General features: G+C 35.3%; 4 protein-coding genes across 5 annotated transcripts; 2 read left to right on the forward strand and 2 right to left on the reverse strand.

Annotated features, from left to right (window-relative positions):
• The first annotated feature begins 2,963 nt into the window (after positions 1 to 2,963).
• Positions 2,964 to 4,314, forward strand: LOC111790030 (ethylene-responsive transcription factor ERF073). Of its 2 annotated transcripts, none has more exons than XM_023670796.2 (2): positions 2,964 to 3,296; positions 3,402 to 4,314. In XM_023670796.2, exons 1-2 carry the CDS (start codon positions 3,140 to 3,142, stop codon positions 4,145 to 4,147), a joined length of 903 nt encoding a protein of 300 aa, XP_023526564.1. In that variant the 5' UTR covers positions 2,964 to 3,139; the 3' UTR covers positions 4,148 to 4,314. The 2 variants fall into 2 exon arrangements, with proteins under 2 accessions (XP_023526564.1, XP_023526563.1); XM_023670795.2 differs by having other exon boundaries at positions 2,965 to 3,296; positions 3,387 to 4,314.
• Positions 4,315 to 6,920: 2,606 nt separating this feature from the next.
• LOC111790031 (large ribosomal subunit protein eL19z-like) lies at positions 6,921 to 9,000 on the forward strand. The gene is made up of 5 exons (XM_087122357.1): positions 6,921 to 7,080; positions 7,557 to 7,679; positions 8,246 to 8,559; positions 8,679 to 8,734; positions 8,817 to 9,000. The coding sequence occupies exons 1-5, from the start codon at positions 6,969 to 6,971 to the stop codon at positions 8,839 to 8,841; spliced, it is 630 nt and encodes a 209-aa protein (XP_086978483.1). The 5' UTR covers positions 6,921 to 6,968; the 3' UTR covers positions 8,842 to 9,000.
• A 1,161-nt stretch (positions 9,001 to 10,161) lies between these two features.
• LOC111791680 (fumarate hydratase 1, mitochondrial) lies at positions 10,162 to 15,599 on the reverse strand. Its single transcript, XM_023673126.2, has 18 exons — positions 15,449 to 15,599; positions 15,221 to 15,378; positions 14,974 to 15,091; positions 14,689 to 14,838; positions 13,718 to 13,828; positions 13,399 to 13,482; positions 12,943 to 13,041; positions 12,785 to 12,835; positions 12,651 to 12,700; positions 12,449 to 12,530; positions 12,241 to 12,335; positions 12,086 to 12,152; positions 11,956 to 12,006; positions 11,644 to 11,739; positions 11,271 to 11,369; positions 11,142 to 11,171; positions 10,991 to 11,056; positions 10,162 to 10,543 (listed from the first exon to the last, which is right to left on the reverse strand). Exons 2-18 carry the CDS (start codon positions 15,367 to 15,369, stop codon positions 10,457 to 10,459), a joined length of 1,485 nt encoding a protein of 494 aa, XP_023528894.1. The 5' UTR covers positions 15,370 to 15,378; positions 15,449 to 15,599; the 3' UTR covers positions 10,162 to 10,456.
• A 1,190-nt stretch (positions 15,600 to 16,789) lies between these two features.
• On the reverse strand, positions 16,790 to 23,234 carry LOC111791419 (kinesin-like protein KIN-14I). The gene is made up of 18 exons (XM_087122552.1): positions 22,757 to 23,234; positions 22,206 to 22,372; positions 21,991 to 22,134; positions 21,669 to 21,908; positions 21,517 to 21,585; positions 21,232 to 21,375; positions 21,005 to 21,136; positions 20,839 to 20,920; positions 20,661 to 20,756; positions 20,400 to 20,573; positions 20,217 to 20,323; positions 19,945 to 20,125; positions 19,710 to 19,869; positions 19,366 to 19,619; positions 18,955 to 19,118; positions 18,666 to 18,863; positions 17,256 to 17,749; positions 16,790 to 17,174 (listed from the first exon to the last, which is right to left on the reverse strand). Exons 1-18 carry the CDS (start codon positions 22,878 to 22,880, stop codon positions 17,039 to 17,041), a joined length of 3,066 nt encoding a protein of 1,021 aa, XP_086978678.1. The 5' UTR covers positions 22,881 to 23,234; the 3' UTR covers positions 16,790 to 17,038.
• Between the last annotated feature and the right edge of the window lie 1,933 nt (positions 23,235 to 25,167).

A 25,167-nucleotide genomic window follows, 5' to 3' on the forward strand; every position in this document is an offset into this window, starting at 1 on the left:
AATTCTAAAAGTTTCATTAATACCGGTAAAGAAATTTAATTTTAAAAATATCCATGGATTAATACCTTTAAATTTAAAAATAAAATTAAAAAGTTTGGAAATTATTTATAAGGTTTTAAAAGAAACATTCGACAATAAAGATCTTTTTGAACATTTTTATAAAAGGTGGAAAGGAATTAATGATATTTTTTAAACTATATAGGTATTTTTTTTAAATGAGAGTAAACTTTTTAAAGTTCAATAGCTACCCGTCTCAATCCAAAATTAATTTTTTTTTTAGTGTTTTAAAGACATTATTGAAACTTTTGAAGGTTTAGAGTCAATTTTTAGACAAAGCACAAAATTTAAACGTTTTTTTATATTAATTTAACCTAATATTTATTAGTGACAAACTAATAGAATGTGTTCATCACATTATTTAGCTGTCTGTGAGATCATAGGACATACCTAAGATTAATTAGTCAAAATCGGAAAGCTAGCGATTATATATATATATATATATATATATATGTATAGGTTCTTAGCTAAGGATATATATATATATATATATATATATAGAGGTTGTTAGTAGTTCCACCTTGAAGAGAAAGTGAGTCAAGCAAAGGGGATTTGGAATGTGCCCACCTTTTACTAATACAACGGCCTCCTTGGTTTTCTTCCATTTTGTTTAAATTATTATTATTAGGTTTGTATTAGATCTTGATTAATTCCCTACTTTCATTTGGTTTTTTTTTTTTTTTTTTTTTTTTTTTGGTCCATTTTGGTTGTAATTTCTTCTAACTATAATATATTCGTAAATATTTAATATCGTTTAAATCATTTACACATTAATTTAGAAGAAAAATGCATAAATAATATCATATATGATCTTGAAATTTTACACTTTATTTATCTTATTTTAATAAATTTTTAAAAATCATTCAACAAATTTGAAAGTTTAAATGATAAAAATAAAATTTTCAAACTTTTCTAAACATAATTCAAACATATTCAAAGTTTGGGATATATTATATTTTTTTAATCAAATTTTGTAAAATAATAATAATAATAATTTTCGCGAGTGAAAGACTAATTTTAAAATCTACATTAAATTTTAATAAATGAATAGAAATAGAATAAGTATATAATTTAAAATATATGGTAAAGATCACACACACGTAAACTTTGGAGGCGGCTTCATAGATTGGTTCTTCTTTGTCACGCTTGACAATATTTTAATCCTTCTTTTTAACTTTCTAACCAAAATGAATTGACGTTAATGTAATTCAAAATTTGAATTCGGTGCCCGTGATCATCTCACATATTTACTCTTCGCATGTTTTGTCCTTACTCATATACATCTTAGGAAAATTCTTAGGAGGACATCAAAAGTAGAGTTATTTCCTTCTACCATGTTTTTTCTAGAGAGATCACTTAACATATAATTGCTCAAAACAAAACACACGTAATCATGAAGTTCTTATAAGTGAGTTATCGAAAAGTAAAGTGCACTTTGTTGATATAGACAATAACTTTCAATTATTTTATGTATTTATTAGTCATTCTATACTCGTGGCCACTCTCGTTCAAATGTCATATCGATTTATTCATGCACCACTCATTTACTCCGGTGTCACTGTTAATTTTGTAAAGTAATGAAATAGTTTATCCAAAAAAAAAAAAAAAAAAAAAAAAAAAAAAAAAAAAAAACTAGCCTTTTAGCCTTTTCAGTTTAACGTACGCAATTTGCTTGTAATTGAAAGTGTTTGTACATAACAAGTCAAAGTGGACAATATCTACTGACAGTAGATTTGAACTGTTACAAATAGTATTAGAGCCAGACAATCGGTCTGCCTCGAAGACGCTAGACCCTCAAGGGATGGATGGTGAGAGAATAGGAAAAATATTTAAATTTAATGCAGAAATAAAAAAAATAAAAAAATAAAGTTTAAAAAAGAAGTGAGAATAGGAAAAGTATTTAATTCTCATAAAAAGTAAAATTTTATATATATGTTGAGGGGAAAATATTGTTTTAAAATAGAATATTAATGCTTATTTGTGACCTTCTATTTGCTTTTCTTTAATTTTATTTTTCATTTTCCCCCCTAAAATTCGATAAGTTTATTAATTATTTCTTTTATAAACGATGGAAGAAAATAGAAATGTACTCAGTAACCGTTTCATTTTTCAAAATTTAAATTAAGAAAATAGAAAAAAATAATAATAAAAGTAAAATAAAATACTCAAAATATTATTTTAAATATGTATTTCAAGTAAAAATTATGAAAACAATGCATTTATTTACATTTTTAAAAAAATGGAATGGGCAGAGAAAGAATAAATTAGAATTTTTTTGTTTTTTTTCAAAATTTGTGTCCATTTTTGTTGGCAAATGCCACATTTGTATTTTCCCTAAAAATGACTTTTTAGATTAAAAAAAAAAAAACTAAATTAAAAATTACAATTATTTTAAATTTTAAAATTCATATATTTATCTAATTAATTAACTTTTGAATCAAATAATAAATAAGCATTATACTCATAATTTGAAGTAAAATAGGGTTAAACTCTGCCCCCACGTTGAACTTCAGTTCAACAGTAAAATACCACAGACAAAATTTCATTAATAAATACCATAAGTAGCCCTCAATTTAAGACTCTTTACAACAATATTTAGGCGTTTTTTTTTAACCGTCTAAATATTTTTTTAATCAATATAATATAAGTAAATTAACAATAATGCTTAATACTTAAGCCTCAGTAAAATAAATGACTTAATTTATGACATTTTTGTATATTTAGTTAAAAGATTATAATAAATTCGTAAATTTTAAAGAATTCAAGACTAAATTTATAATTTTAGTGTTGGGTAAAAAACATGTAAGAATGAGGCAGGTAAAATTAGTGATTTAGTGAATTAAGTTTCCAAGTATTTAACAGCTCATTAAAATTATTTAAAAAGGATTTAATTTTAGGAGAAGAAGCGTGGAGCAGAGGCAAACGCAAGTTGGTGAAACCAAGAAGCTTCCTAAGCCTTTGTGACCTCTGTCTTCCACCAGCGCCTACAAAACGCCCTTCCCCTCCCTTCTTCTTTCTCCATCCGCTAAACCCTAAATCTTTTCAATTTCAATCAAATCCCTATTTCCTCTCTGTTTCAGTCATGTGTGGTGGTGCCTTCATCGCCGGCTTCATCCCCCGCCGCGACGGCCAACGCGTTACCGCCTCTGACATTTGGCCAAACTCCCCCTTGTTCGATTTTAACAAATGTCCTCCCGATCACGATGCTTCTCCCGTCAAACGCCCCCTCCGTTCTTCCGGTATGATTTCGCGACCTTTTTTTTTTCTTTTAATTTTATGTAACTTCCGTCGTTTTTTCGCCTCCAATTTTTGAGAAATTGATGTTTCAGAGGCTTCTTGGACAGACGAGAAGCCGAAGAAGAGGCAGAGGAAGAATCTTTACAGAGGAATTCGTCAGCGGCCATGGGGGAAATGGGCGGCTGAGATTCGTGATCCGAGGAAGGGGATTCGAGTCTGGCTTGGGACTTTTAATACCGCGGAGGAAGCCGCTCGAGCTTACGATCGTGAAGCTCGGAAGATCCGTGGAAAGAAAGCCAAGGTTAATTTCCCTAATGAAGACGATGAGTTTTCTATTCAAGCGCGCTGTAATCTCCAGAATGCGAATCCTCAATTTCACACTCAAATTAGGGCTAATAATCTGCATAGTGTTCCTGAAAATTCCGTGTATGGAGAATTCTGCTGGGATCGGAATCAGATCGGTAATTTCATGGCTAAGGATTTCAACGGCAGCCGGATTCCGCCGGTGATTGAGGAACAATCCGCCTCTGGATCGGAGAATTCTTATTCTCCGCCAGAGAGATCAGATGTTTATCAGAACATAAACGCCGTGGAGTTCGGTGTGGAAGAGGCGGAGGAAAAGCCGGAGGAGAAGGTCGCCATTGTTGCCACTACTGAGGAAGAGAACGAGGTGCAGAAGCTTTCAGAGGAGTTAATGGCATACGAAAACTTCATGAAGTTCTACCAGATTCCGTACCTGGACGGACAGTCGACGGTGACGAATCCGGCGGAAGAACAGGTGGTGGGCGATCTGTGGAGCTTCGACGACGACGACGGCGGCCTTCACGGCTCTGTTTCGTCGAATGACTTGTGATAATCCAAGAACTTCTCTTGAATTCCTCTGTGAATTCTGGAACCGGTGTCGATCCTTGAGTTTCGTGTTTCAAAATTGTGGTTTTCTTGTTTAATTTCAGAATCTGTTTGTGTAATTTTCAGCGTTTGAACGATGTCAATTTGTTGATATGAAATTGTTTTCAATTATTTCAGTCCCTTTCAAAGAGATTCGTTAATCAAATTTATTTATAAATGATATCAATAATCTTTCATTAACAACCAAATTAAACAAGAATACAATGCTAATCCTAATCCTAATTCTAAGATCTGCCTGTTCATGGTTTCCGAGTATTATGAATTATCAAATTTCCAGAAGGAATAATAACATATTAATTAACCATTTCAGAGGAAATGAATCCATTTTGGTGTTGTGTAATAAACAATAAAAATAAAGTTGTATGTTGAGGTGGGTTGAATGAGTGGGGGGGTTGGTCCGAGGTGGCAGAAAAGGAGGCCGACGTGGAGTAAAGGGAGGGGGTTAGTTTTGTAATTAAAAGAAAAAGGAAGGGTGGAAATAGGAGAATGTTGAATTTGCATGGCGGCGGAAGGGAACGAGTGTTATAATCGTGGGGAGTGAGTCAGAGAGAATAAAACTATGGTCAAGACAAACGGTGGGCGGTGGTGGTGATGTGTCAAACAAAACTAGTACGTTTCATGTTTTAGATTTCGCGCTGGCTGCTGCTGTGTCGTACTTTTGTACTGCCCCCACTCCTCTGCCACCGCCAAATTTTTTTTTTTTTTTTTTTTTTTTTTTTTGTAATAAGTTAAATAAAAAAAAAATATATATCCTTATATCTTTTATAAAAGACATCAACCTACGGCTGGTAAATATTATCTTCTTTAGACTATATCTTTTTAATTTATTCAACAACATTTTAAAAATGTGTCCGATAGGGAAATTGTTTCCACATATTTATAAACAATATTTAGTTCTTCTCAACTTAAGGGGTGACTCCCCAATTGAAGAGGGTAGATTATAGGGTCCCAAATCAATTAAAGAAATAAACGAGTATCAATGAGAACGTTGAACCATAAAGGAGGTGAATTGTCAGATCTCATATCGGTTAAATAGAAGAATCAAACTTTTTTTTTCTTTTTTATAAATACGTGGAAATTTCTCCACAGCAACACATTTTAAAAACCTTAAAAGGAAGCCAGGAACGAAAAGTTGAAAAATTATAATATCATCTGCTAGCCGGTTGAGCTATTACAAAATAAAAATGAAAAATTAGATTTTCTAACCTAAATATAATAAATTTCAACCAATCAACAGATAATTATTTTTAAATTGGTTCTTTCACAATAAATTAACTACAATGGGTAGATAAATTTTTTAAAATTTTTTCTTAAAATTGAAGAGTACCCATTCCATTGATTTTGAAGAATATTTTTTTACTTTTAAGAAAATATTTAAAAATTTGAAAATAAATAGATAAGTTTAAACACATTTGAAAAAGTCAAAAATGATTTTAAAACAAAATATTAATGACAATTGAAACTTTTATTTAAATGGAAAGCTTTAAAATTTTAGAATCTTTTTTTGGGAAGAAAGTACAAAATTTAGAGTAATTAATTTCATTAATTTAAATTAAAAAAAATATATTTTCAATTTCAACCATTACATCCCATTTATCCACCTATGGTGAGAATCAAGTGAAATAATATCGGATGATGTTTACTTACCATAATAATAAAAAAATAAAAAAAAATGACAGATGTTATCTACTTCTATTGCCAATGGAAATTAAAGTTAAATGGTCGTCAAAATATCATTTTATATATATATTTTTATTAATTTTAAATGCAACAACTAGTAGATTCGTCACAAAAACCAGAATAATCTTTTTTTTCTTTATTATTTTTTAAAAACTTAATTAGCTTATTTTAATTGTATTTACTTATTCAAAATTTTAGGATTGAATTTTTTTTTCACCAATCAATTTCAAATTTCAATTTGATGATAAAAAGTGGCAATTAGGTTGCTAGTGGATTATATATACATATATTTATTTTATTTTATTTCACTAGGGTCAAGTTGTTGGACTCATTCAAAATAGAGATCCATATTAAATAGCAAACAATTTAGATATTTTTAATTAGGTTCAAATTTTATTTATTCTCTTTTAATTTTATTTTTAAAAAGTTTTTAAGTCCTTGGGATAAAACAATATCAGAGGTCGTAAAAGCCCAAGCCCGTATTTCGGGTCCGCAAAAGCTGTAATGGGCCATTTTGAAGCCCAAACATATCCATTAAGGTTAAACGCCCAAGCCCGTATTTCAGGTCCGCAAAAGTTGTAATGGGCCGTTTTGAAGCCCAAAATATCCATTAAGGTTAAACGCCCAAGCCCGTATTCCAGGTCCGCAAAAGTTGTAATGGGCCCTTTTGAAGCCCAAACATATCCATTAAGGTTAAACGCCCAAGCCCGTATTCCAGGTCCGCAAAAGTTGTAATGGGCCCTTTTGAAGCCCAAAATATCCATTAAGGTAAAGCTCAAGCCCGTATTTCAGGTCCGCAAAGATGTAATGGGCAGTATGAAGCCCAAAAGGTAAAAGCCCAAGTCCGTATTTCAGGTCCGCAAAAGAGTTTTAATGGGCCGTATGAAGCCCAAAAGGTAAAAGCCCAAGTCCGTATTTCAGATCCGCAAAAGAGTTTTAATGGGTCATTTTGAAGCCCAAAAATGTCCAATAATCAAAAACCCTAGCCTTAGGGCAAAAGCCGCACTAGTGTTCGTATATAAATATCGCAAGAATTAATCGCGCGATTCTCTGGGATTTCAGCAGCGCGAAGGAGGTTTAGAGAAATGGTTTCGCTCAAGCTTCAGAAGCGGCTTGCCGCTAGTGTTCTCAAGTGCGGCAGAGGCAAGGTCTGGCTGGATCCTAATGAAGTCAATGAAATCTCTATGGCGAATTCTCGTATGTTCCATTTTCTCTGTACTTTTCAGTATGAGCTTCGTATTTTGTTTGGTTCTTTTCTTATCGGGGACTTGTTGGGTTTTGAATTTGTGCGAATCTTCATCTAGTTCCAAAACATGTAGCATCTCAGTTAATCTCTCAATCCTCCTTCCCGACACTGCTTGTTTATTGAGTTGCTCTTGTTTGCTAGATATCGTAGGGAGTTTGTTGTTTAATTTGGTAAGTATCCATAAGCAGTTGGGTTGGGTTTTAATTTTGATCTGCTTGATTGGGATACGATTCGTTAACGAACATTCGGCTGAACTTTTTTGGTTTCATGAAATTATTTAATTCCCTACGCATTGTTTTTGCTATGTCTTTTTCAACTATATACTGCTTTTTGCTGGATGCGTAGTCTAAATCATTTAGTATGTGTGCTCGGTTTCTTTTTTGTATTTGTTGTTTTTGGTTAATTGAAGGGCGTTTGTTGGTTGCAGGTCAAAACGTTAGGAAGTTGGTGAAAGATGGGTTCATTATCAGGAAACCAACAAAGATTCACTCTCGTTCCCGTGCTCGCCGAATGAAGGAGGCTAAGAGGAAGGGACGTCACTCAGGATACGGTATTTTTCTTTTGAGTCCTGCTAGTTTGATTGGTGAAGAATACCCTTATATTTGTACAGAGTGACGGTCTTGCTTGCAGGACATGGAAACTATATTAAGTGATGTGGAAGCTCTAATTAGGATCCTTTTGTAGAGAAATTTAAGATAAGAAGTATAAAACTATATTTTAAGTGCTTTTCCAGCCTAAAGAACAAAGGCTATATAGTTATTAGATTTTACTCGATAAAGCATATGTAGTTGCGTAGGCAGATATGTACAATGGTATCAAGGTGAATGCTCTCCTTTGTCTATTTGATGAAGAATCGTCTGTCTTTCTGTATATTTGTCACTGTATTGCAGTTAAATGTTTTTTCTATGGGTAAATATGATTTATCATTTGATATTTCTATTAATTTTGTATATCATTTAGGAAACAGATTTCTAAGTTTACATAATAATAGTAGGGAATTAGATGTTATGGCATCTATGCATTTCTTGCCCATATTATATCATCATAATTATCATTGAATTTTCAAGTGAAGTGCTTTTATGGTCCTTTGTCACTAATTATGTATGTTGCACATAGGTAAGCGTAAGGGTACCAGGGAGGCTAGATTACCCACCAAGATTCTCTGGATGAGGAGGATGCGTGTCCTGAGGAGATTACTCCGCAAGTACAGGGAGTCCAAAAAGATCGACAAACACATGTACCATGACATGTACATGAAGGTGAAGGGTAATGTTTTCAAGAACAAACGTGTGCTGATGGAGAGCATCCACAAATCAAAGGCTGAGAAGGCAAGAGAGAAGACTTTATCCGATCAATTTGAGGCAAAGAGAGCAAAGAACAAGGCTAGTAGGGAAAGAAAGTTTGCCAGAAGAGAGGAACGGTTAGCCCAGGTATTCAATCAATTCATCCTTGTAGTCCAAATTGTTTTTCAGTACGTATCATATTCTTGAATCTGCTTCTTCATTCATAAAGCTCCATGTCAGAATATTGACTTGGTCTTGTCGTTTAGGGTCCTGGAGAAAAACCAGCCGCCGCTGCCCCAGTTGCTGCGTCTCAACCCACTCAGTAAGTATTTAAGTCTTAATTTAATTTGAGATAATTAGATAGCTGATTTATATATAATAAACCAATCTTCTTGCTCTTGCAGGGTATCAAAAAAAGCAAAGAAGTGAACTTTTGATTTTTCGTAGATCCTCGACTACTGTACTGGTTTTGACCACTTTTGTTGTTTTTCTTGTCTTGGACAAATTTCCTTGTTATCAAAATCCCAGACGAATAGAGATTTACATTTATAATTTTTCTAATTTATCAATCGTTCCATCTTTTGGTTCTTTTTATTCTATAAATTGCTTGATTCTCACAAGCCTTGCTGGACCCTTTTTTTTTTACATATAAGTTGTTCCGTGTGAAAAATATCTGATGCCTGAATTGCATCCATTAAATACTTGGGACCTTTGAAATACTCCCCGAGCACTGCACGGCTCTTACTGCTCTTTATCCGTTGTTTTTGCTACTAGTTCTCGTCCAAACTGGCTTATTGAGCATGGTCTTCTATGATGGAAAGAACAAATGAATTGTTAAAATTGGGATCCCACGTGTATAATGTGGGTGTCTGAGGAAAATTTCTCTGCTCGTCATAGGTCCAACATTTTGATGATAAAAACCTGATTCGTTTTCCAGGTTTTGTCATTATTGAGCATCATTTTGCAGGTTTCTGCCCTTCTAGAGATGTTCTAATTTTTTTCTCCGTGGAGGTAGGTTCAAGTAAATTGGCCGTGGCAACTGAAAATTTCCCCTACTTTCATTTGTATACATGTACGTATGTGTCCACCCATGCATAAAGATATTATCATTCCTAGCTTTAACCTTGAACTGTGTAATCAGGCAACATGGGACGTCATTGTTTTCAATGGCTCCTTGCTATATATACTCCCCATCTGGCAGGATCAAAGAGACCAACTTGTGAATATTGAATCCTAAATGAGAACTGGCTTCATTGATCTTGGAAGACTGGTAGGCCTCACCGTTTATTTTATCAGTTTGGGACTTCAAACTGAAAGGACCATAACTAGGAAGCCTGGCCAAGCTTCTGAAGCCTGAACATTGGTTCTCCTCCACTCCCTGCAACTGTCTTGCTCATTCAAATCTTTGTTCAGTTGTCAATATGTTGTTTGTCCTCAGTTGAGCTATGCACATTTTACAATTACTTACAATTATATACATGTATGGATGTGTATATATATATGTATCTGTTCACATTCTGAAACGTTCATTTGATGAGATAAACTAGGTGCTCCTCTTGTTTAGAGTCGTAATTACATTTTAGATATCCACAGTATAATCGGCACTCAATGACGATTTCTAAAGAAAACACTGACGTTTATTAACTACTTTGCACTATAAGATGACAGCAAATAATTTGGGCTCAAACGGCCTATTGATTAATAATGTCATATTTTCCCCTTCAAATGAGAAAAAAAATCTCAACGAGATTCAATAATGGGTACACAAGAACCAATGTCCCCAAAATAAATTATTAATTATTTTTCCGTAAGAAAATTTCTGGACAATATTTTGAAAGTAGAAGAGGAATGACCACAATTTCCGCCGAACATACAAAGCACAACCTGAGAGAAATTCTCTGTGGTGCCTTTATTAACCACTTCAATCCTCATAAAAATGGGCATTCTTTTTCCTTTTAAGGAGAAGAATGAGAGTGTCTGTAAAAATGATTTTGATGAAACAATGATCCAAACACAGAAGGGCTATTTATTAAAATAGCTTTTACTAATCAGATGGACCAATCATTTTCTCAGGCACCACATATTTATTAAAATCTTCCTCGCTTAAAACTCCTAGCTTCAGTGCAGCTTCCTGCATGATCATACAAAAACCACCCTCGAAATCAAATATGAAGCCTTTAAAATTTATGTTTGAATCCCAATTATTCAAATGTTCTAGTTTTAGTCCTTTTCAACTTTTATCTCATGTTAAGTTCAATGATTTTTTTTCTCATATTCGTGAGTGTTTGGGTTAGCAATATCCGCAAATGTTTGGATTAGCAATCCTGCATCTCGACTATTTTCACAGAGCATGGCTGCCAAGCTAACTTGCTAAAATATTATATTCTATAGTCAGTAACCACCATGATGACATGAACCTATTCTACCTCAGCTTTTAACTATTTACAGTCTTTATTGACCATTAGGTCAACTCAGGGCGATTATAAGTTAAACCAACTACTTAAATTTAATAACTGACAGAATTGACATAAAAATTCAAAGAATAAGATTTAAACCTAAATATAAATACAATTCATACCTTCAAAGTGGATCCTTCCTTGTGGGCCGTCTTTGCAACTGCAGCAGCATTGTCGTAACCAATTTTCTGTAGACAATATGCCAATGACATATTATCGAACAACGTACCAAGCTGAAGGAAAATGAGAGCTTTCTAGTTGATGAACACTTACGGGATTTAAAGCTGTGACGAGCATCAGTGACTGCAGGCCATCGAATGAACCACAAAAATCATCAGCCAAAATCTTCTATGCAAACAGTGTAGTATAACAGTATTTTTCAAATATTAATATAAAACTAACCTCGTGGAGTAACTTCGAAATTCTTTCCCTGTTAGCTTGAATTCCCCTCACACAGTTCTTCTCGAATGAACCAGAAGCATCCCCTAATAATCTCAATGACTGCCAATGAAGAGCCAGCACTGGAGATGAGATTCGATGAATCCAGAATTTCTATGTGTGTATGTGTGTGTATGTATGTTCATGTGCATGTATATAAGTAAACGTATATTTATATATTATATAAACACACACATCTGTCATTTGAAGACCATAAGCACGTCGACAATCTCATAGCAGTTGGTGCACCAACCAGAAAACAATTTAGTTTCTGATATCATTATTTGAAAATAATCTCTAGACGTTGTAAAGGTCAAGAGATAATAATAGAACTTACGTGCAAAAGAGCATTGGCTATCATTGGCTTAAATACATTAAGTTCAAAGTGACCATTTGACCCACCAACAGTTATTGCCACATGGTTTCCCATCACCTGTAAAATCAAGAATTGTCATATCATCTTTTAAGTTATAGAATGACAATATAATACGTATATGAGACTAATCGCTGAGAATCTGAGAATGCGTTGGCGGTGGACTCATGGAATGATTGACCAAAATTTTTTGGGGAACAAAAGGTAGCAAACATCAACGAGTTGACGATCTATACTAACTAATTCCTCCCCATAACCATGCTAAACAGTACCCACCTGAGCACAGACCATAGTGAGAGCCTCGCATTGAGTAGGGTTCACCTTCCCCTGAAACGACAAAAATTGTTTGTCATTAAAGCCCAGCATGCACATGCCACCAAATACAGAGAGAGAGAGAGAGACTAACTGGCATGATACTACTGCCTGGCTCATTCTCGGGAAGAATAAGTTCGCCAAGACCACAACGTGGACCACTGTATACGTGAAATAAAGGGGAAACTATTAGACAGAGAAAAACAATAAGTAACAAAGAGACAAGATTGACAAAACTAATGCATAAACCTTCCCAGAAGGCGTATGTCATTGGCAATCTTCATCAAAGAAGTAGCAACTGTGTTAAGAGCCCCACTAGTTTCAACGAAGGCATCATGTGCAGCCTGGTAAGAAACAAAAAGTTTTAGCATAAAAACGTGGTTCCACGTGTGAAGGAAGGCACCACCAAATTGTGGAATAAAAAATAAAAGGAGATGAAGCTCATTCAACGACTAACCAAGGCTTCAAACTTGTTTTCTGCTGTCAAAAACGGCAAATTTGTTTCTTCAGCTACTGCTGCAGCTATTTTCACATCAAATCTGAACAGTAGACAATAGCAATCTCAAAATAAGAAATACGTTCATCCTTCTGATCTTCAAGCACAACACCTGAAAACTAGATAGTTTTTTCTTATTCAAACTAATTCAAAAAGAATATACCCTTTCTTTGTGTTCAATCCAGTTCCGACAGCAGTTCCACCTTGGGCAAGCTGCACAAATGGAATTCAAAGTGTCAGAACAAAAATGGACAAAAAAACCAACAAAATATCTGGAAATATTTCACTTGTTGCAACCTGATACATTCGAGGTAGAGTGCGCAAGACTCTGTCAATGCCATACTTCACCTGCAGTTCAGGTGCACACCAATCAGAAAATTATTCATATGCTTTCTTCTTTTCAATAGACATAAGAAACCGAAACTTCCACAAGAACAAAGAGAAAGAAGGCGTACTTGTGTGGTATAGCCACTAAACTCTTGCCCAAGAGTCAATGGTGTGGCATCTTGAGTGTGAGTGCGTCCAATCTTAACAATATCTTTGAATTCTATGGACTGTTGGAATCATACCAGAGTAATACAAGGAATTAAAAACTTATGAAAGTGCGAAGGGAAAATAGACTGCAAGGTAGGAGTTTGGAGTGTAAAAAAACACATACATTATTACCACACAACTCAATTAAAACGGGCTACACCCAGGATGGTACAGTCAGATCCAAACCATGTTATGATCTCCTAATTTTTTCCCATTTTTACACATTCAGCTTAGTCCATGCAATCAAACAAGTATGACCTAACCTTACGACTCAAAGAGACTTGTGTAAATAAATTAGGCTTGGATCATCTGCAGTATGTAATGATGCAAACAATAAAATTGAAATCTCAGCAGCATAGCTCTCCTAAACATCAAACCTTTGAGTTTAGTGACGAATGTAAAGTTTTCAATTTTGGTATGAATTTGGAATTAATTTCTGTTGCAGCTGCTATGTGCATTACCTGTGAAAAGAAAACGGTAGAAATCAGAAGTGTGGAGGAAAAAAAAAAATCTGAATTGGGACAGTAAAAGTAGTTGTATCATGGTCAAAGTAATAAAGGCATAAAGTATGACTATTAAAATTACTATGGAAAAAAGAAGCCGGGCCATGGAAAACTGCTAGAGTTTATTGGTTAATTATAGAAACGGAGTTAGAATAGCATAGACAAAAATAACTTGGTAGAGCAAAAAGCTTACAGTTGGGAATGTATCATTAGAAGATTGGGACCGATTAACATGGTCATTTGGGTGAACAAACTTCTCACCACGTTTATGACCAAGGATCTCAGATGCCCTGTTAGCAATGACCTGCCACAAAAGTAAGATGTTCACTAATTGTAGAGTAGAGGTTCGCATTTTCTACCATTCAAGTTATCCACTTACAAAATATACACTAAGAGACATTCGAAGAAGATTGCTTAACAGATTACCCTCTGTTCTGCACTTCATATGGGACATTTCAAATATTACTTTAGGAATATATATTTATTGATCCACAAGGATTTCTTTTTACAAGAGACTATATTCATGAATTTGACTCAACGAAGGAAAGGGAGGGGGGACGGCCTGTTGTCCTATTACAACATCCTAAATTCAACCATGATAACTATTAGTTTGGAGCTGCCTACTTCTAGTAAATGCTATGAATTTTAGCTATGGAGTTCAGGGGCAAATTAAATCTGAACATCGCCATAGATTCAAGAATATCTAACGACCGAAGCTAACTACCCAAGAGAAACAAATCTTTCCCTCGGGAGTGTGGTATAATAGGGGATTCAGTATTATGTGTCATCATGCCTGCCGTCCTACCGTCAATAAGTACACAGACACAACATAGAAGGGTGACATAGCCTTTGATGCTTCCTTTGAGAATTTCGATGGTAACCAGATCCGATCGAAAAGAAAGGAAAAATTGTCGATGCAATCGCCACAATTTTGTTGCTTCCTAATAACCATTGGATGTAAATTTGAAATTTTATATGTTCCCTAATAACTGAAGTACTTTTGGACTTTCTTTCCTCCAATATGACTGAATAATTTCTCCAGAGAAAATGATTCATGCAAAATCATAAAATATGCGACGTAGGTACGTACGTTTGCAATACTATCTTAAATAATCCTTCGCTCTCAACAACTCACAATCAAAATTAAAACAGAGTTTTTCTAACCTCATTCGCATTCATGTTACTCTGAGTGCCACTTCCAGTTTGCCATACAACTAGTGGAAAATGATCATTCAACTTTCCCTCGGCTACTTCTTGGGCTGCTTGCATTATGGCTTTCCCAATGGTTGGATCAAGACCGTACTCCATGTTTACCTGAAAAAACAGACTTACGATGAACAACAGAATCCATTTCCAAAACCATATTCCATGTTTATCTCCGTTGCAAAACACGAACTATAGCACAAAGAATCAAACTTCACATTATACTTAATTTGGATATGAATGGACCTTGGCAGCACACTTTTTAAGGACGCCAAAGGCGCGAATTATAGGTTCAGGCATTCGCTCACGGTCTCCTCCGATCTCAAAGTTCTGCAATGATCTCTGCGTTTGAGCTCCCCATAATCTAAAATACAACAACACCGTTCATAAAAACTCATTACGATTCACAAAACACAATTTCCTTCGCAAAAATCGAACGCAAAGCAGCTATTAGTTCATTAAATCCAAAAACCAGATGAACGAGAGAGCGAACCTATCGGATGGAACGTTGATAGGCCCAAACGTATCCCTTTCCTCGCGAAAAGACGTGGAGTAAGATCTCAATGATGTAGTAGCATAACGCGCCATTCCAAACAGGTGCGAAGGCGAAGATCGCCGGGACAAAACATACACGGCCGCCATTCTTTCGAGCTAAAAGCGAAAATCAGTTTGGGGAAAGAAAAATGAGAGAGTGATCTTGCGAGTAGGAGAGGAAACTAACAACGGAGCTTCGGAATGTGGAATCCTAGAACTGAGGAATGGACGGAAATAAGGCGCCGGAGAAATGGCAGGTGACGTCAGAGCTTCGGAGGTGTTGTGAGAGATTACGGCGATTTATGTTGACGAACTTCATTAGAGGAAGTAAAAGTGGAAGTGGCTTTCATGTCTGCGCCTACCTGAGATGGCCCAATTTCGACGGCCCAGCAAAACATCAGCTCAAACTTCTTCTTTTTTTTTTTTTTTTTTTTTTCTCCTTCTTTATTTTATTTTATTTAAGTGAATTATGCCTAAATGAATCTAATAATTGAGCTTACCGTGAAGTATTCGTGGCCCGACCAGCCTCTAGGACAAGAGGGCGGGTGCTACTAATCAAGCTAAGCCTAGTTCTTGCCGATAGGCACGGGTAGTTGCCTTCCAAGCCTTGCCAATTATAATAAATAGTTGTAGCCAAGTCTTATGTGTTGTGTTCCCATGAAGAGACCAAAAAATTTAGACCGGAGAAAAAAAAGAGGTGCCATGTAAACACAATTAGAAATGAACGTTTCGTTCGTACAGCAGAAGGGTTAAAATGGCTTAAGTCAATTTTACCCTTATGGTTTATGATAAATAATTTGTTTATAATTCAACTATAAACCAAGTCTTTCTCATGCTAGTGAGAGGGTGGAGCATGGTGGTTCAAATCCAAAATTAGCTCATGGTAAAATGTCCACCCGTAACCCAGTAGATAAAATACATTACATAATCCGTTTTAGGGATTGGCGACATACCCATTCCGTGACTTTGACACTGGACGTTCAAAAAATGGGATACTATCGGGTCGGGTGAATTCAATAACAGACGCATGTTGGCATTCCAGCCTTCCTTCTCATTTCAAGGCCTACTTGAAAGAGAATCCAATGTTTCTTGATCGTGAATATCTAAATAGGACGAACCGCCCCGAGAACTATTCTTCTAATTACCTATTATGGGAATTCGTGGATTCTATCTCGTTAAAATATCTTCCTGTCTCTCTATTTGGTCAAATTCCTAAAATGGCAGACATATTGAACCAGTTACAAAAGTCATTCTCACTCCAGCAAATCAAAGGACAAACCTTTATATATAGAAATTCATAATTCACTCATGATTAAGATTAAGTTTCATGCGATCATCCAGTGAATTATTAATGTTCTTTATAAAGAGGGATTAAATATTTTATAAGGTAACCATAAAGAACTTGATTCAAATCATTCGTAACAATTACGAAATGAGTGTGTTATGACAATAAGACATAGACGGGTGTTGTGCGACAAATATATTAAATTTAAAGGCAAAGAACAGTAGCAGAAAGACACTGTGGAGCTTTGTTAATACAGTTTCTGTCATTAAAAATCCCCAGGAAAATAAACCAATACAAAAGCAACTGAAATTATTGCTTCTTTTCACTGTTACAATAATTAATTACAGCAATTAAAAAAGGGGGAATATGTGGAAAGACATGTAAAAACACCTTTCTCTCTTTTCAACATGGCAATAACATAATAAGAAGAAACTCAAAAAGGAAATCAACACTCCCTCACGTTTTGTTAAAGAATAAAAAAAAAAAAAAGAATTACTGTTTTCTATTTCCAGTTCTGCGTTTGTTTTCAGCAGATGCAGGTTGTCTCCCATTTCTGTTCATTGGGAGGGCGCCAACCCCATTTGATATCTTCTGTGAAGGAGAAGGACCCATTGAAGAACTCAAGTTCCTGCCGCACAATTCCATTAAAGTTGAGTCATAATATTCAAGAGATGAAGTATATATATGCTAGTTTAGTAGCTATTATTACCTTAATTCTGGGCTCTTTACTGCCTTTCCACCATTCGGTTTCTTTGTTTTCGATCCGATTCCGCTGCCTATACTTGTAAGCTTGGAATGGTTAAATTGCCAAAGCAAGTCTGGCTCGGATGAGTCGCTTGTTCCAGCGTCGATATCGTCTATATCATCAATGCCAACCATGTTGAATCGGTTAGCTCCAGTTAACATACTGAAACCTTGTTCTGTATACAGTTTGGAGGAGTCCTGAAGATATTTTTGGTGGAAGACATCATTTAAGTGACCATTTTCTGCTTCCCAGCAACCCCCCAATGGATTCTCGATTCGGTTTACGTCTTGCTTGTTTACCATTACCTTGTCAACCCACTCGCCTGAAGCCGTGTCTTTATCGTCCTCCCTGTAGTTCAGGCAAGGGCTACTGACTGGTGGCCATGGAGGTGAATTGGCCAACAGCTCATCCATGTCAAAACTCTGCCTCTTCTGTCTCAACGCAGAATTGTTATGAAGCTGTAGCATTGATATTGAGGTGAAACTTCATGTTAGTGTAGTGTAAAACCAAATAATACATGGACAATTTTACTGGGGAAAGAGACTTTTGAAAGAGTTTAAGTTTGGGTTCACAACCACCAATACTGAACACCATCCTTCATTTCTCATATCTCCCATCTCCCGTAAGGAATACATCTCCATTAGTATTGGTATGAGGGCTTGTGGGGAAACCAAAAGCAAAGCTATAAGAGCTTAGGTTTAAAGTGGATAATGTCGTACCATTGTAGAGGTTCGTGATTCCTAATATAGTATCATAGCCCAGTCCTTAACTTAACCATGTCACTCAAATATCGAACAAGAAGTTGTGAGCCTCGAAGGTGTAGTAAAAAAGTGACTCAAGTGTCGAATAAAGGGTGTACTTTATTTGAGGATTCCAAAGAAAGGAGTCGAGGTTTAATTAGAGGGAGGCTGTTCAAAGGCGCCTATTCAGGGAAGGGTCTATGGTATATTTTGTTCGATGGAAGAATTGTTAGTGGGGAGTCCCACATCAGCTAATTAAGGAGATGATCATGAGTTTTATAAGTAAGGAATACATCTCCATTGGTATGATGCCTTCTAGGGAAATCAAAAGAAAAATTGAGAGCTTACGCTCAAAATGGACAATATCATACCACTGTGGAGGTTCGTGATTCTTAACATATACCAAATTTTTTTCACTCAACTATATTTTTATGGATTCCAAAGTAGAGGGAGATGAACCCAAGGTTTTGGCTAGTAAGTGGCTCATTGGTGGAACAGACCTCTAAGTTTATATTGAGAGAAATAAAGGAGTATCAAGTGATCTTCAGCATATCATCAGCAAACAAACAGTCTTGAAGAACAAAGATCATATGAGCAAATGCCTCATTCAATTAAGGAAAAAGAAAAAAAATACCTCAATGTTGCCTACATCGCCCATAGGCTGACGGCGGATAGCGTGTTCAACCAACACATCTACATCCTGACTCTTAGGCCGGAAAGGTGATATCTCACTTGCTTTTGTCTTGAATTTTTCATTCCCAGAAGCAGAATGTTGAGCATGTTGTTGTTGTGCCCCCTCTTTCCTTGCAAGTGCTGCCTTTAAACTTGCAATCTGACATGAAGTTAAGTCTTTACATGATGAGTATACTAACAAAAGCTTGTATGGACATGGCATGAGATTAAATGATATCAAATGTCAAAACCTGCTCTTTGAGCTCTTTAACATCTGAAGTGTCTTTGTTCACTCGAGCAGCACCAAGCTCGACTGTGGCAACCCTCTCTGCAAATTTAAGCGTGCTTAATGTCTCTCCAATAGCATCAGGTTCTGGACTAATGTGAACAAACATCAACGTCTTGGCTTGACCACCTAAAAAGTTACAGATAAAGTTCAAATTGTTAATCAATCTGGCATGTGAATTGATAGTGTAACGGCCCAAGCACATTGCTAGTAGATATTATCTTCTTTGGGCTTTCCCTATCGGGCTTCCCCTCAAGGTTTCTAAAACACGTTTGCTAGGGAAAGGTTTCCACATCCTTATAAAAGGTGTTTTGTTCTCCTCCCCAACGGACTTGGGATCTCACATGTAGCAATAGTTGGTAAACTTTCATCTTACCAAGTGAATCTTGAAGGAGTTGTGTTAATTTGCTATTTCTGTAAGGGACGTGGGGATTCTTCTGTGCAAGAGAAGCAATCACATCACCAAGAGCAGAAAGAGACTTATTGATGTGCTGTGCCTCTTTCAGTCTATCTCCAGTCACCTCAGACTTATCAACTCTCTCACTCCCCGCCAAGTCTACAAGATGCATACAGCCACGGAGAATGGCTCCAGATGTCAAATCTCTTCCTTGAACATGAACCGTCAGACAACTACAAGATGATTCATGAAGTTAGCCTGGTGCCTGGTCAAGCCATACACATTCTGAACACCACAGCACAAGATATATGGATTGTTTTTACCTATGGGAACGGCTACTACGGTCGTTTAGAGCTGTCGCACCTACGACACGATTCCTATGGCCAAGGTTCATTAGATTAATGATATCCAACGTCGACGACACGCTTACAAGGTTAGCATCTGGTACACTGAGTCCATTTTGAGAACTATTGCGAATTTCTAATGTAAAAATAGTCAAGGAAAGCATTTCATGAACAGACTACAAACATAAGGATAAATAAGAAGAACTAGAAGGATATCTTTTATTAGTTCCATCAGTGACAAGGAGATCCCGGACTTGCTCGTTATATATCTCGATCATCTGAACAGAAACATCATATCGATACGTCTCCTTTCTTTGATCTGCTATAAGGAACAAATCTCCCAATGCTCTATAATTTACTCCTTGGCTCTTCTCTGTTAGCTCTTTTGGCCCAGTCTAGACATGTGACAATGAAAGAACTTAGCACATATCTGAATTTCACACGCTCTTGCTTTTAAGATGCAAAGTTTAAGAGCTTAATACATACCATAGTAAAAGTTTTCCCTGATCCTGTTTGTCCATATGCAAAAATGCAAACATTGTATCCATCAAGAACGGACCGAACGAGTGGCTGCATATCGGCGAAGACCTCCACTGCAATAGAATGAGAACAATTTGTCAAATTATGTGTTAGAAAATCTATACCTATTTAAAGTTGAATTGTATCAACCTTGCGTAGCAGATGGACCAAATACTTTGTTGAAGCCAAAAGATCTCTGTCCCTTCCCATGCTTTGAGGGGGCGTTAACAGTAATATTTCCATCTTCTATGTGATCAACGACACTCAAACCATTTGATTGAGTAGACAAAAAGGGTCTAACTCGGCAGTAAACTCTTATGCTACCTGGTCATCACAAACACCAAAATAGTATAATCTTCAACAGAAAATTCACAGAAAACTCAATTATATATGACAAGTGATCTAAATTACCCTTGAGATCCTGCACTTGATTGTATAGCTTACGGTTGTCTTCAAGAACTTTATGATATCCAGATGCAGCATGAGCAAGACTATGAACATGCATACCTACCATAAATTCAAGAAGCCAAAATTAAGAAATGAGATAAAAAGTTATCTTACTCCCCACTGAAATTTGTGTTAATCCTACCGAGGTTGTGGAACTCTTCATTAAATTTCACTTGCATAAACTGCATTCCAGCTTTTGTAGCGTGCAGCTTATGTTTTAGTTCCTACAATAGTGTTTTAAAATTAGTACGAATATGATGAACAATAAATAAAAACACAATTAGTAAGAACATGTTACAAGTGCATACCTGAACATCCTTTTGCTGCTGATCGAAAATCATTTGCTGTTTCAGGAGAAGGCTCTTTGATTGCTGCTCAAACATACTGTTTTCATGGATTATTTCATTCTTTTCCATCTCTTTGGAGTGAAGTTCATCCGCCTATACAAAGAGTGAACAGGGTAAGTAAATTCACGAAATACCGCACTAACACCAATTGATAGCTGTGTGTGAGCATAAAAAGATCACCAACAGACCCTTTTAGCACCAAAAGCTGATTTCAAGAGCGACTTGTTGCTTTGTGATGTAGCGGCAACCACGTCTTTTGAGCAAGATTGTTCTAGGCTGGAAAAGCGATTCTCAACTTCATCCACAAGCTTGCTTAGCAATGATTCTACCAACTATAACAAGATAGAGCAACATAGTTTAGAACAAGCTGTGGACACCTCCATTTCATACAAAATAGATCACTAAACTACATATGCTCTTAGCAGCAGAACAATTTCCATTAATCATGAAGCAAGAACACATTCAGTCATCACCGTTGGGATTTCTTCAGGCCTTTTATCTGTCAAAAGTGCACGAACGAGCATGGAGCGAGAGCTAGTCTGCTACAATGAATAATTGACAAAGTAGGAGTAAGAAAAAGGCAACAAAAACAACACAAGGTTGTGAAAGAATCCACAGTACTAACAGTTTTGTTCCATTCGGCGTTGGATGAATTGAAGGATTTGTCATTCAGAGAGGAAGTTCTTGACAAGGAATTTGTAAATGGCTCTGAATTTTTCCTCACAAAGGACTTAGTAGCAGACAGAGTAGTGGTAGGCTTTACATTTCCACCGAATTTCCAAACTCCATAGCCTCCACCTTGTTTCCATTCGTCGTAAGATTTAAGAGCCAGAACAGTATTGACAACCCTGGCAGATTTCCCTCCCTGAAAAAGAAATATCATTAAACAAAATTTGTCAATCGAATCACCCTTTTCTACCACTAAGTCATCATTTCTTCATACATACTTGCTCTAGATCAGATGCCTCAAAGGTAGGAACACCCATGTCCTGTACAGCTACAAGAAAATTCCTCACGTTCTCAAAATACTGAAATGCTGAGAGTGCAGCACCATCAGGGATGAGGGCAGAATCACAAGGGCTTTCAACCACCTAAAGAGAAACAGAGAAAAGATCACATAAAGCCCAAAAAAGGGATAAACCCAAATGTGAATTTGGCTCACCTTAGGAACAGCTCCTGGTTGAACCTTATTCAAGACATTGCAGAGAATAATCCCACTTCTCAATCCAAGCCTAAATTCTTCCTCTGAAGGTTCAGCAGGCAAATCTTTAGCTGCAACTACCCCGATCATCTTCCTTAGCCACCCGGCAGCTTCATTTCTTCTTGATGCTTGTTTAAAGAATGAACTAATTTCAATAAGTTTCCGAGAAGAAACACCAAAAAGCTTTTAAAACATGAATAGATCAGAAACAATTGTGTATACTGAGAGGGAACGCTTACTGAACAATCCAGAAAAAAATCTCAGTATAGAACACAATTACGATCAAATAGATGAAAAAACAGAGGATCGCAAATCCGTAGCATCGATTTCTAAAGGTAGCAATTAAGATACTCTAAATTTTCTTGTTCATAGAATGTATATCCAAAATACAAGCATATGCGCTCTTTTTCTTGGAAAAACGAACATCAATGAATTGATTACCGAAGTTATTCATCAGATTCACAAGACTCCAAAGATTTCGGAAAAAGAAGATTAGAAAAAAGCAGAGTTACCAGCTTCCTCAGCTCTTCTAGATTCCAAATCAAGGCCTCCTCCTCCATTACCAAGACGATTTCCATGCTGTTGAAGCACATCCTCAACCACCGATGCTACTGAAAACGACAGCGTTCTTTCCATTGATTCCACGATCGTCGTCGCACAGAAAAGGAATTCTCCCCCCAAAAGAGGCTCAAAATCAACACCAAACGACACCACACTGCATCAGAATTTGGGTACCTTGAGGAAAACAAAAAGATCGGATTCAAATCTGATTATTAGTGGAGGATTGTTCTTCCTGTGCCCACAAAAGTGACGATCCTCTGCTGTTGGTAAGTAATGGAAAATGGGGTTAATGGGTAATGGTGTTTGTTGATATTTCTTTGTTATTAGCTCTCCATTGCTTCCACCTTTCCTGCTTTTGCTTTCTTTTTCTCTCTCTACGAACAAAGAAAGATACTGAAAGAGTAGCGTTTCTCTCTCTCTCTCTCTCCTCTCTGTTATTCTTATGCCTTTAATACTCTCTCTACTGCTTTCTGCTTTTTCGAAGCTGAAAACCGAGCCTATCACCGAACCTAGTAGCGAACCTTTCACCGAACCTAGTAGCGAACCTTTCACCGAACCTCCACCAACGGCTCTTTAAAGCGCGTGAGGCGGCATTCTTTTATTTTGAACCAAATGGAATTGAAATTTGAGAGGTTGGAGGTGGTGATTTTATTACCTCGCCACGTGTCACGTGAATAATGGGGTGATCTCGCCACGTAGGAATATTTCAACTTTACAATAATTAATTGGTCGGTTTCTTTTTTTTTTTAAAAGGTTTATAATTAGTCTGTTGCGTATTGGAATTAAAAAATTGTTTATATTTTATTAATTAAAATAAGGTCGGATGGATTATCACTTGCCGTTGGTTTGGAAACTAAATTTTAATATCAAAAGCATCTCCTCAAAAATTAAACTTTTAAATTATTTCAATTAATTTTTTTTTTTAGGAATTATGTTAATGTATAATTAATGTACGTTAGCTTAATAGCGACGAGATTAGAAGATCGAACTATCGATTATATGAATGTTATTTAACGTTTTATTTATTGAGTTATGTTCAGAGTGACATCAACATTATTGCATGTATCCAACATCAAACCCATTTCCTTTTATTGCCGTACAATTAAAAAAATTTCATTGTTTACTTAAAAATTAATTAGCATAAACAAAGAATGGTCTAGCTTAGAGCGCAAAAAAAAAAAAAAAAAAAAAAAAAAATAGAAAGTTTTCGTGTATGGTATATACTTAAATGTAAAGTATTCCATTAGAAGTGATTGTAATTTCATCATTGCCTACCTATATAATTAAATTATTCAAACCGTTTATACTTTTAGAATAAAGTTTTATTAATATCTTAACATATTTGTCCATATTTTCATAAATTGAAAATTCTTTTGAAACTTATTCATATCCGAATCCATATTTTCGTGGTTCATTTTTTAAATTTTAGTTTAGAAATATATTAAATGACAAAAAAAAAAAAAAAAAAAAAGTAATTGATTAAAGTTTTTTTTTTAATCTATATTTTTTCGATCCTCATATATTTAAAGACGAAACGTAAAGTTGTATTTATTCGAAACATAATTTATCAGTCAAATAAATAAATTTGTTTCTTTTTATTCATTGTATGGAACTTTGGAGGCACAATGTCAACATTAATAATGGCAGTGATAATAATTTTACTACCTATTTCTACCCTATGTTTCCATCAATATCCACCAACATTATGTATATATTTAGAAAGCATGTTTTTTATTTTAATAATTTAAAAATAATTTAAATTAAATTTTACTATTCGTATAAATTTCATTTAAAATATATATAACAATTACAGCAGTGAATCAAACTGTGAACTTTTGAAAATGATAATGGATCTCTATATTTATAAATACATATTTTTATTTTCTATGAACAAAAATTATTATTAAAATTTTATTTTATAAATGGGTTTTTTGTGAATATTTGACCATAAAGTTAAAATAACACATAAACGTGGTAACAAAGTGAAATTATAAATTAAAATTAAAATTTACATAAATTAATCCACGTCGGAATAAGAAATTTCCCGCCATTACAGCTTTTAAACGGAAATAATAATTATTATTTTTTAAATAATTTGAAAGATCCTTAGGTTTTTTGTCCATTAGTCTGCGCTTTTAAATTATAAATAAATGTCGCATTATAGGCATGTCTGATTGGATATTATTGAAGAAGTCAAAAAATAGGCCTACATAAATTAAAAATAAAAATTAAATAAAACAAAACCATTTCAAATTTTGACGTTTGAATTTTTTTTGTTAAAAAAAGAAAAAAGCCTATTAATTTCATTTAAAATTACGAAAATGTTTTGTTGAATTTCTCCTGGATGAAACTATTATGATTA

Source organism: Cucurbita pepo, chromosome 3 (assembly GCF_057944985.1).
Source record: "Cucurbita pepo subsp. pepo isolate OVF chromosome 3, ASM5794498v1, whole genome shotgun sequence".
Lineage (NCBI taxonomy): Eukaryota > Viridiplantae > Streptophyta > Magnoliopsida > Cucurbitales > Cucurbitaceae > Cucurbita > Cucurbita pepo.

Bases quoted from the DNA above. Each gene is read 5' to 3' on its own strand.
- LOC111790031 (XM_087122357.1), top strand. From the start codon at position 6,969: ATGGTTTCGCTCAAGCTTCAGAAGCGGCTTGCCGCTAGTGTTCTCAAG. The intron at 7,081-7,556 runs GTATGTTCCATT...TGTTGGTTGCAG, and splicing joins AATCTCTATGGCGAATTCTC to GTCAAAACGTTAGGAAGTTG. The intron at 8,735-8,816 runs GTAAGTATTTAA...TTGCTCTTGCAG, and splicing joins GCTGCGTCTCAACCCACTCA to GGTATCAAAAAAAGCAAAGA.
- LOC111791419 (XM_087122552.1), bottom strand. From the start codon at position 22,880: ATGGAAAGAACGCTGTCGTTTTCAGTAGCATCGGTGGTTGAGGATGTG. The intron at 21,586-21,668 runs GTTAGTACTGTG...TATTCATTGTAG, and splicing joins ACGCCGAATGGAACAAAACT to CAGACTAGCTCTCGCTCCAT. The intron at 20,921-21,004 runs GTATGCACTTGT...ACACTATTGTAG, and splicing joins AGCAGCAAAAGGATGTTCAG to GAACTAAAACATAAGCTGCA.
- LOC111790030 (XM_023670795.2), top strand. From the start codon at position 3,140: ATGTGTGGTGGTGCCTTCATCGCCGGCTTCATCCCCCGCCGCGACGGC. The intron at 3,297-3,386 runs GTATGATTTCGC...TTGATGTTTCAG, and splicing joins ACGCCCCCTCCGTTCTTCCG to AGGCTTCTTGGACAGACGAG.
- LOC111791680 (XM_023673126.2), bottom strand. From the start codon at position 15,369: ATGGCGGCCGTGTATGTTTTGTCCCGGCGATCTTCGCCTTCGCACCTG. The intron at 15,092-15,220 runs GTTCGCTCTCTC...GTTGTATTTTAG, and splicing joins ATCAACGTTCCATCCGATAG to ATTATGGGGAGCTCAAACGC. The intron at 12,007-12,085 runs GTTAGTCTCTCT...TTGTCGTTTCAG, and splicing joins CAGGCAGTAGTATCATGCCA to GGGAAGGTGAACCCTACTCA.